Genomic DNA, 11549 nt, shown 5'->3' on the forward strand with positions numbered 1-11549 from the left:
TAGCTAGGGTTCTTCGGCTAATTTACTTAGGTTTTAGTTAGGGCAGTAGGTTAATTAGGTTATCTATTTAGTTATGAATTTAGCACTTAAGCAATTGTCCAAATCAACATCCCTTGTTAAAGCAAATTTAGGTAGGCTTAATTTAGGTAGGCTGAATTTATATGCAAATTTGAACTGGACATGTGATATGTGGATATGTCATGTTTTGGACATGTCATGTTTGGAATTTGGACATGTGATGTTTTGGTTCAATTTTGGGAAATGATCCGAGTGGCCTATGTTACGCAGGAATGTTGATTCATTTCCGTTCCGGTGAATTTCAGGCGCTCGATATGTCCATTTTTTAGCAAAGGTCATGCCAAAATTTTACATGAATTTTGGCACATAGATTTCTTTTTTATGTCATTTCTCATTTTTTTCATACTTTTAGAAATAAACGAGGAGACTTAATCATAGGAAACATGTCAAACACGGAAGAAACTGGGCCTTCTGACCAAGATGCAGACAAGATGGATTATGAGGGTGAACAAGAGTACCTTGACTATTTGGCTGCTAAGCAAGGTTTGCAGGTCGGCCTCGATGATGGTACTAACGCCAACATCGACACCGACGGTGCCGGCACCGATGGCGGCGCCGAGACCGGTGGGGAAGGTACCGGCGGGGAAGATACCAATGGGGAAGGTACCGGCACCGATGGCGCCGACACCGATGGCGCTACCAAAAAGAAGAAGCATAAGAAGCAGAGGATGCGAAAACCTAACAAACTAGGGATTGGACGACTAGTGGTCACAAAGATGGCACGTGGCAAGTTTGAGCCATTAGAGCCGGAAGAACCTTGCAAGTGCTATGGGAACCAAGTAGGATGCATCCTACGGGAATGCGCGAGCATCAACGACGATGACTTAAGGAGTAAAGAACATTTGACACAGTTTCTCCTAACAAAGTTGCACAAGAGATTCAAGTTCCCTGACCGGGATGATAACATAGAACAACTGTGGGATGACCTGAAGATGAAAAAGATTAACAATCACGACATGGGCATGTTCAACAATGATTTGGCCTCCTGGAAAGGGAGGGTGAAACGAGCTATTGAGGCTAAGGAACCCCTGTCCAAGATTTTGGAGGAAAATCTGACACTTACGGAAGAGGAGTTCGAGCATGTGGGAGAGGATGACGAGACCCCACCGCGGATTGGAAGCTGCAAGGGTTGGGTGCTGCTATGGCCGAAGAATCTTATTCGTCTGGATCCGGCCGAGAGCACACCAATAACCACACATCAACAAGCATGTGCGGAGATCACTGTTGGAAATATGCCCTAGAGGCAATAATAAAAGGATTATTATTATATTTCCTTGTTCATGATAATTGTATTTATTCATGATGTAATTGTATTATCTGGAAATCGTAATACACGTGTGAATACATAGACCATAATATGTCCCTAGTAAGCCTCTAGTTGACTAGCTCGTTGATCAACAGATAGTCATGGTTTCCTGACTATGGACATTAGATGTCGTTGATAACGGGATCACATCATTAGGAGAATGATGTGATGGACAAGACCCAATCCTAAGCATAGCACAAGATCGTGTAGTTCGTTTTGCTAGAGCTTTTCAAATGTCAAGTATCTTTTCCTTAGACCATGAGATCATGTAACTCCCGGATACCGTAAGAGTGCTTTGGGTGTACCAAACGTCACAACGTAACTGGGTGACTATAAAGGTGCATTACATGTATCTCCGAAAGTGTCTGTTGGGTTGACACGGATCGAGACTGGGATTTGTCACTCCGTGTTACGGAGAGGTATCACTGGGCCCAGTCGGTAGTGCATCATCATAATAAGCTCAAAGTGACCAAGTGTCTGGTCACGGGATCATGCATTATGGTACAAGTAAAGTGACTTGCCGGTAACGAGACTGAACGAGGTATTGGGATACCGACGATCGAGTCTCGGGCAAGTAACATACCGTCTGACAAAGGGAATAGTATACGGGGTTGCTTGAATCCTCGACATCGTGGTTCATCCGATGAGATCATCGAGGAGTATGTGGGAGCCAACATGGGTATCTAGATCCCGTTGTTGGTTATTGACCGGAGAGCCGTCTCGGTCATGTCTACATGTCTCCCGAACCCATAGGGTCTACACACTTAAGGTTCGGTGACGCTAGGGTTGTATGAATATGAGTATGCAGCAAACCGAATGTTGTTCGGAGTCTCGGATGAGATCCCGGACGTCACGAGGAGTTCCGGAATGGTTCGGAGGTAAAGAAAACTATATAGGAAGTGCTGTTTCGGCCATCGGGAAAGTTTCGGGGTCACCCGGTATTGTACCGGGACCACCGGAAGGGTCCCGTGGGTCCACCGGGTGGGGCCACCTATCCCGGAGGGCCCCATGGGCTGAAGTGGGAGGGGAACCATCCCCTAGTGGGCTGGTGCGCCCCCCTTGGGCCCCCCTGCGCCTAGGGTTGGAAACCCTAGGTGGGGGGGGGGGCACACCACTTGCCTTGGGGGGCACTCCACCCCCATGGCCGCCGCCCCCTTGGGAGATTGCATCTCCCAGGGCCTGCCCCCCTGGGGGCCTATATAAAGGAGGGCAGGGGGGAGGGCAGCCGCACCCTTGTGTCTTGGTGCCTCCCTCCCCTGCTACACCTCGTCCTCCTCCCGCAGCAGCTTGGCGAAGCCCTATCGGAGTTCTGCTGCATCCACCACCACGCCGTCGTGCTACTGGATCATCATCAACCTCTCCTTCCCCCTTGCTAGATCAAGAAGGAGGAGACGTCATCCGCTCCATATATGTGTTTCACGCGGAGGTGCTGTCCGTTCAGCACTTGGTCATCGGTGATTTGAATCACGGCGAGTACGACTCCATCATCACCGTTCTCTTGAACGCTTCCGCACGCGATCTACAAGTGGTATGTAGATGCAATCTCTCTCCCATGACTCGTTGCTTAGATGAACTCATAGATGGATCTTGGTGAAACCGTAGGAAAAATTTTAATTTTCTGCAACGTTCCCCAACAACCACCACCCCGCCTACGCAATTACCAGCTCCTGTAGTGTTGGGTGAGAGCGGCGAACGACGTGATGAAGGGGGTGCAATAGTATTGGCTGATGTAATCGGTCTTGTAGAACAGAGAATGGATGATGAGACGGAGGTCGACCCTATGGGTTTCCTCAATACAAATGCATATGACTATGACATAGATATGATGAGTCAACCATATGACGAATTGGGCTATCAGCATGCTAATGAGGATATGGATGATATGCCCGGGCAGGAAGGTCGTTGGAAGGATTGCAAAAAGTCTCTCTTCATGAATTCCTCACAGGACACGCGTGAAGATGCCGCCTCAACACAGGCTCAGCTAGTCGGGGGTCGTACAGTGCTTAGCCCAGGAACCCTGGGGCAGGGGTTAAGGAAGGGTCTGGAAGGTGTGCCCAAGAAAATGGAGAGGAAGAGATCGGGGAAGATAACTGCCTCCAAACAAGCTAGAGCACATAGCAGCTAGACGATGGATTCTGAAGAGCGTGTACCCGTGAAAGGTGTGGCCATGTTCCATCTCACGGGCGAGCCGATGCTACCGCCGAAACCGCTGGAGGCACTATCAGGGGATCTTAGGAGACTGCACGACCATGTGTTATCCACTGAGAAAAGCCTACTAGCCTCAAAGGATCCAGGATATCCGACATACACGGCTCGTGTGCCTGAGGGGAAGTGCTATGTCGACACACGGCCTGCGGAGGTGTTCTTACTGCGGTTTGACCATATCTTTGAGATGTTTCTAACAAGGCGGCTCGATTTTACAATTGTCCGCCTTTTTGTGCTACATATGAGCTCCGTCGTGAAGAGTGAAGAAGCCTCGCAAATCTGTGTGGCGGATCCGTACTTCATGCACGAGTCTTTCTTGAGTCTCGGTGACTTTGAGCGTGAAACTTCTAGGGACTACCTCCAAAACTTCATGGTACAGAATAAGGACCAGGAAATTGTCCTCGTGCCTTATCATCCAAAGTAAGTCAGTTCTGGACAACCCTTTCGTACATTTCAATCATTCCTTCTCGCTCATATGGAGAATAATTTGAGGTGTCTTTTCCCCGTAGCAACGGGCGCGCCGTCCTTATTGTTCTTTACCCACGAGTCTCCCACGCCGTGTATTTCGACCCTTCCAGAGATTACGAGAAGAAGGACTACACCCACATAATGAATATTCTAGATGATGCTCTCCAAGGCTTCAGCATTAGAGGTGGCCACATGCAGATCAGGAAACAAAGGAACAAGAAGATGGGTTTCGCGCATAAAACCAACTTCTGCTGCATCCAAGTCCCAAAACCAAGCAAGAAAGATGGATTCTACATCCTCCATCTCGTGATTGAGTTCAGCACGGATCGCCAAAAGCTTCGCATAACAGGTAGAAATGATGATCATATCCACAAGTGGGTAGAATCTCATGGACAAGCGGATTATATACTCAGAAGAGATGACTTCTTTCGCATCCAAAGGGACATTGTGATGATCATCATGAAAGAAGTCGTCGATGAGAAGGGGATGTTCCACCACGGCCCTATATCGCGAGCTGACGTCCGAACTCGCATAGGCATGCAACGCCATGACCTCACGCCATTCAAGATGCTAGGGTCCATCCTGGATGATATGGAAGGATGGAACTTCTAGTGATTTACAATGTCGATGATGATGATATGTGTCGGTTGAACTTGTATACATTCTGTAGCGATGAAACTTTGTGATGTCCACGGTCCCTGCCGAACTTGCGTAACGCTACTTTGTTAATTTGGGTACGATGACCTGCGTACCTCTAGTTAATTAGTTTGCGTACTATATGTTGCATCTAGTTGCTAACCCTTTCTTTTTCGTGTTGCTCTAGTATATTTTGTTGCATATGATTGTACATCCTCTTGATGAAGATGCATCTCTAACAGGTACCTAGCTTCTTGATGGCGAGATGACAGTGCTATGTCGTGTACAAAGGGAATGTTCTGGCGGTGTACAACGAGTGGCTTGAGTGTCAGGCGGAAGTGAATGGGTTCTCAGGCACCAGCCATAAAGGCTTCAAAAGCAGACAAGAAGGAGAAGCTAGTTACTTGAGGTTCACACTAGCGCGAGAGAGGACTCATAACCGCCGCCTCATGTACTGCATAGTTCCGCTCTCACTCATAGTGATAGCTCTTCTCGCGTATACCTTTGTTTAGATGGATGACGTTGTAGTTGCAAGTATTTGAGACTTGCATGTATCACTATTTTTGAGATGATGACAAGATACCACTTTGTGTTGGATGATGATTATGATGAGACTATTTGTATGTATATGCTATGATTATATTTGTGGTCTCGCAGACATTTGTATGTGTATCATAATGACATTTGTATGTGCTAAAGATTCTTCTATAAAGTCTGTTCAAATACAAAACAAATATGCAGAAAAAAACAAAAACTACTAAAATTAGCAGTAGCGAGTGGAGAAAAGTTAGCAGCAGCGCGACAGTAGCAGTAGCACGCACAGGAGAAACGTGCTATAGCTATTAGCAGTAGCGAGCTCCCGAGAAGAACGCTGCTGCTACACTTGTATATCAGTAGCGCGGGAGCGCACACACTGCTGCTACGGGTTAGCTGTAGCGCCTTATTAGTAGCGCCCTGTCCCGCGCTACTGATATACCTAGAACCCGCGCTACTGTTAGGCTTTTCCCTAGTAGTGATGACCACTTTGAAAGGAGAAGAACCCATCCTGAGCGAAGAAAACGTCTTCTCCCGTCACGATGTTTCCACCATTCCAGGCTCCAGGATAGGTTATCCAAGTTACTAAGTCGAGCCCCGTTGCATACGAGGGTAATGTCGTTATACATGTTAGGCAAGGTTGCTCAACATTTAGACTTGACACTATAAGACTCGGGCAAGACTATTGTTCGTTCACCGGAACCGCATAAGTAAAAATTGTTCCTAGATAGGGATATCCACATTACAAAACAGTAAAATGGAGCTACCCACACCCTTCCACAGCACCATAATCATGATCAAGACATGATCATATTACATGCTCAAATCCATCCATTCCTTCTCGCCCTGAATCTAGTTTTCAAAACCATCCCTATCTCCACCTACCAAAGTTTTTCTTTTTGAAAACATTATTTTCAAAACCTCTCCTTAGGCAAATGCCTCCCAAGGTTTTATAAACATCTTTTTAATAAGCCCAACATTTGTCCCATGGCCTATAGTTTTAGTTACTAACACATGGCTAGATGATATAATTTAAACATATCCAAGTTCAATAAAAAGAACTTGGACATAAGGTACTCGCCCTAAGGTGACAAGGTATGGTGTTAATAATATCTAGGGGGTGTCATTTTCCATCAAGCAAATTAGGTGTGCCTACAATATTTGTATGTTTCATGCCTATTTATCCTTCAACCGTGCAGTATTTAACCTTCGTCTGGCTGTAAGGATATAAAACATCTGCTTTTTACATGTGAAAGAGCGAAGCAAGTGTGGACACAACTTGGAGTGTGGTCATTCATTCAGAATTCCATTGATATTGACATATAATGTCTTGTAATCTTGGAGGAACTAATCAGACAGGGAGGTATAGTTCCTTTACTGGACAATCTTGGCATGGCTGAAACTATCATTGGTATAAGTGGTGGGAAAGAATAAAAGCGGCACATGATGAATAGTTTCAAACTCCGGTACGCTCGACAATTTCCATTGCTGTGCTGGCTACAAACTATAAAAGCGCAAATGCTAGAAACGAAGTTAAGCCAAGGGAATGTTGGAAAAAGCCTTTGGAAGAGAAGATCTTGATCAATGGAGGACACATGAGATGGAGGAGCTGGAGTCATTATTAGGGATCATCTCGGAGCTTGCATTGTGTGTTCCCATCGTTATCTTCCTCATGTTGCTGATGCGATTATGGTGGAAGCCTCTGCATTTAGAAAGATCTCCTTGTAGGCTGTAGCACATCATGTGGGTACCGATTCTTTCACTATTCATACTGATTGTCTCCAGGTGGTTCAAACTATGAAGGATGGAGGTTTCTCAGCTACTCTAATGGCACCCGTGTATGCTAATTGCAATATCCTTATTTCTATATTTGATGATGTGCTTGTTGATTGTAATAGGGAGGCCAATTTAGTGGCTCATGAACTTGCTAGGAATGCTTCGATTTTGATCAATGCTTGTATCTGGGATGATAATCCCCTAGCTTTTTGAGAGTCTTGTCAACGATGTAGCCATTCTATCAAACCAATAAAGCTCGCCATGACGGCTTTCCCTAAAAAAGCATTCATCTTTTTCGAATTGTTTGCAGAGAGAATATCACATGAAAACTAAATTTCAAAGAAAACTTCATGAAAACAACATTTCAAAGTTTCAAAAAGATTGTGAAAAGAATACGAGATGTTGAGAGTGCCATGTTCTATTGCTATGCGAAACTTCAAGCTCAAACTCAGGGTTGTACCTTTAAAATGGAGGCCCGGTATGAAATCAAATTTAGGCCCTATATGTAAACATATCAATTAAAATATGTTTCTATGTTATCTATTGCGATGCTAAGGTTATTTTTTTTAATTACATTTTATCATCACAAGAAAACTAAAATAATAATAATGATGAAATCTAGAAAGAACAATAGTCTACTAGAAACTAATTAGAGGGAGAAAGGTTGGAGACCATGACACCACAGTGCATGGGAGTGCATATGTCTTGCTTTACGCGAGACGTAGGACAGCCTCGCCTCAGGGAGCGCAAGGCTGGGTAGGCCCAGCTCGCGGGAGGCCACAACCTCCTTTTATTCCCCCCCCCCCCCCCCCCCCCCACATTTTTGTTTTCGTTTTTTTGCTTTTGTTTATACTTCGAAATATTCTAAATATACATATTACAAAAAACACTCTACATAAAACATTTCAAAATGTTAATCTAGCATTTGTAAAATGTTAAATGTGTATGAATTTTTTATGTATACAAAAATGCATTAAAAATGTGTATGAAAAAACAAGTTGATAATGTATTTAAAAAATGTTAATCAAGATTCGAAAAAATGTTAAACGTGTATAAAAAAGTTTCCGATGTATACCAAAAAATGTAGAATATGTATTAAAAAAGTTGAACATAAACACATAAATTTTAGATAGTGATGTTTACTATTTGACACTATTCAATGCTGAATTTTTTTTCATACTTCACAAATTTAGCAAGGTTGGGAAAAATGCAACGAAAGAAGCACTTTGCTAGTTCCATCCAGAAGTTTGCCTGCACCTCGTAAAAAAAGTTTAGAATTCCTCTGCCTTCTGCGGTTCTGCCCCTGCCGCCAGTCCGCTTCGTCTCCTATGGCTTTAGGGGATCATGACCCATGCTGGGCGGAGAGCTTCGATTTTAGCCGTTTCTTTGGGTTTTGTTAGGGTTTCTATCCTGCTCAGGAAGGCGTGACGGCGGCGGTTCTCTGAAGATGAAATAAGATTCTTTCTACCTAGCCCCATTCCAGCGATGCGTTTAGACTCATCGATGGGCGTGTGGAGGTGTGTCTCTGGTGGATCTATTTTTGGTGAATCTATTCGGATCTGTTCGTCTATGTTCATGTGTCCTCTGGTTGAATTCTTTCGATGTATGCTATGCTTCATTGGCGGTGATTATTTTCTGGTGTGTTGGTCCTTGGCCTTACCACGACGACTTCCCGACTTTCTACTACAACAAATTTTTCCCGGCTCTGATGAGGGAGGGGCGATGACGGCGGTGCGCCTTGGCTCACTTCATTACTAATAGTCCTCACTAGGTGGTCTACGCATATGGAGTATTCTTTTTTTATTATTTCCTGCCTAAAAAAGAAAGGAAAAAAAGGGTTCGTTTAAGCTTGCAACCTTGCTGTCCTTGCTTAATAACGGGCCTTTGTTCTTATCCTGGGCCACAAACCTGAAGGCTCTTCCCATCCAGCTCATCCCACTTGTCAACTCCCCTCCGACTCCGAGGGCACGGGCGGCGAGCATGGCGGCGGGGCCGGCGGAAGCCCTGAAATCCTTCGAGGAGAGAGCTTCCGATGCCGAGGTTTGCTCCGTCTGTCTCCTCCCCTGCCCCCCTGAGTATCTCTGCTCCGTTCGAGAACTGTAGCCCTAGTCTAGAAGTCTGGTGCGCTAAGGCTATCGATTTGTTCATGGATTATCGAATTAGGACATTGCGGTGTAGGTTTGTGCGCGCGTGGTGGGCTTGATTTCGAGCAGATCCAACTCAGTACGACCTCAGCAGCTTCTAGACGACTACCTTTGTTACTTGCCTGCAAGAATTGTAGTCTGCGAGACCACCGGCTGCTGGAACATAACTTCAGTTACGCAATTCCCAAACAGATGTTCCAGAATCCAAACCTTGTCCCTTTTGCTTTTCTGTAGCCAAGGCGTCGGCTCATCAACACACTTGTCGTACTGATTATTGGGGAAGGGATTGTATAACTTTTGCCACATTTGAAGCTCTGAATTTTAGCTTGTTATTACAGGACAGGGCAGATAATCTAATCCCACAAATTCACAGATGGAGGTTCACTGCTTTGTGCTTTCCACCGACACTGTATTTCCAAATGACTAACCCAAGCAACTTGTCATGCCGCTCTATCGTCTGCCACTGGCTATGATGCATGTGTAACTAGTTTTAGCTGTTCTTTGAGCAATGAGGCCTGTTATGTTTGTTTTGTTGACACTTGACGTTGGAAATGATCTGCCACATGGAAGCAATGGAAAACTTACTGGAGTCGGTTTATGTGTGTGTTATGTTGTGCTTGATTTGGAGCAAATTGAAATCGTTGTCGGTCAGCGAGCAACCAACTGCTGCAACAGATTTTAGATGCATATTATTTGTTGCCTGTCTAGCTGCCTTCAGAATTACGGAGTACGATCCATCAGACCACTGGTGTCCTAACATATTGATTTGACATGGTGGGTATAGACGCAATTTTTTTTAAACGGGCTATACCGTATAAGCTAGAACATTTTTAACATACAAGTTTCAATCTCTTTTAGGAGACACGGTCTTATTTGGCAGTTCCACACATTTAAAAGCTGGCCTTGCCTAATTACACTAATCTTGGGATGTTGCTCTACTACCTATACCAACGGCTGTGCTCATGCTGTATGAATAAGTAGCACCCCCTCCGTTCCATAATATAAGAACGTTTTCAAACTGTTTTAGCTTCAAAAACGTTTTTATATTATGGAGCGGAGTAGTACTATTTTTAGCAATCCTGCAGCGATGCTACCTGTTTTGTTTCTTTATTGATGGTGAACAATCCAAAGTGTGTTAATGTATTTGACCATCCACATGGAATGCGAAGACACGCTTATCATGCTTAGTTAAGATCTATTGCACGGATGTCTTAATAGATAGGAGTACATGAGTACTCATACTACACCCACACATGTGTCCCCTAAATGTTTCCTGTCTTATTTATGGTGGAATCCTTCATATTTTGCAGGCACGGTTAGCAAAGCTGGAAGCCCTGCTGCTGAACAAAGGTAATCTTAAATATGGTTTGGGTATTTAGGAGGAGCATGTTCGTGAAAGAGACACCTCACATTCCCTCCTTGTTCACTAGATGGCCCCTCTGAGGCAAGTTCATCTGCCATGAGAGATCTTGAGTCAAAGCTTGACGCAACCACCAAAGAATGTCTTGCTGAGAAGGAACAGGTATCTGATTTACCTGAAACTAACCGTCACCACCATACCACTGTCTGATCCTAGTGTAACCACGTTTCCTCTTAATTACTGAACCTTGCAGAACCGGAAGCTGACCGTGGAGAACGAGAAGCTCCAGTATCGTGTCTCCCATCTCATCCGGACAATCAAAGAGGCGGAGGCAAGATAGAGAAGCCTCTGATAAGCTGGACCTCGTAAAACTAGTTCTATTTGGGATTCGAGAGAGGCGTTCATCTCGCAAACCTGTCTATGTGCTCGATGTTGACATCATTGTTGGAGTTAGATTAAACTGTTGTCCTGAGATTGATGAAATGGGCCTGGTACGTGTTAGCTTATATAGCAGTAATGTGTTGATCAGGCCGATTATCCGTGTCGACGAACATTGAGCGGCGTGTTGCTATCGTAGCAAAAGATGAATGTCGTGAAATTGTTAGGGCAGATGTCCTTAGTGTAAGGACTTAGTCGCGAGGCCAACGCATCTATGCGGTAGCTTGAGAGGGGTTGGGCGGAATCGAGAGACGCAACACAAGACAAGGATTTAAAGAGCTTTGGGCCCTGGGAAACATCATCCGGTAATAACCCTACATGTTGTTTGTGGCTAAGTCTCATTATAATCATGAGGGAGTCGCCGGTAAGCTAGCTCTCTTTAGTTAGGTCTAGCCCTAGAGATTGTTTCTTGCCTCCCCTTTTTGGGGAGCCCTGCCCCTTCTTATATAAGTTAGAGGGGCGGGTTACATGTGGAGTACTAGTAGGACTAGGACTAGTCTATCTTTTCTTACAAATTGAATACAAGTCTGGGTCTTGCTTCCTTGTAAAGGAAATATTCATCATCCCTTTCCTCTTAAGCCGGCCCAACATAACATGAGCCGGC

At 44.8% G+C, this 11549-nt stretch overlaps 1 protein-coding gene across 1 annotated transcript in view; it reads left to right on the forward strand.

The window, feature by feature from the left end:
- The window catches only part of LOC123039092 (uncharacterized), a 38588-nt gene extending 27553 nt beyond the window's left edge, over positions 1-11035 (forward strand). The window contains exons 3-6 of the mRNA XM_044462387.1: positions 8827-9043; positions 10458-10497; positions 10578-10669; positions 10761-11035. Of these exons, the coding sequence (XP_044318322.1) occupies positions 8827-9043; positions 10458-10497; positions 10578-10669; positions 10761-10847 (436 nt within the window). The 3' untranslated portion in view covers positions 10848-11035. The remainder of the gene's footprint in view (positions 1-8826; positions 9044-10457; positions 10498-10577; positions 10670-10760) is intronic.
- The last annotated feature ends 514 nt before the right edge of the window (positions 11036-11549 follow it).

Source organism: Triticum aestivum, chromosome 2B (assembly GCF_018294505.1).
Source record: "Triticum aestivum cultivar Chinese Spring chromosome 2B, IWGSC CS RefSeq v2.1, whole genome shotgun sequence".
In the NCBI taxonomy this organism is placed as follows: domain Eukaryota; kingdom Viridiplantae; phylum Streptophyta; class Magnoliopsida; order Poales; family Poaceae; genus Triticum; species Triticum aestivum.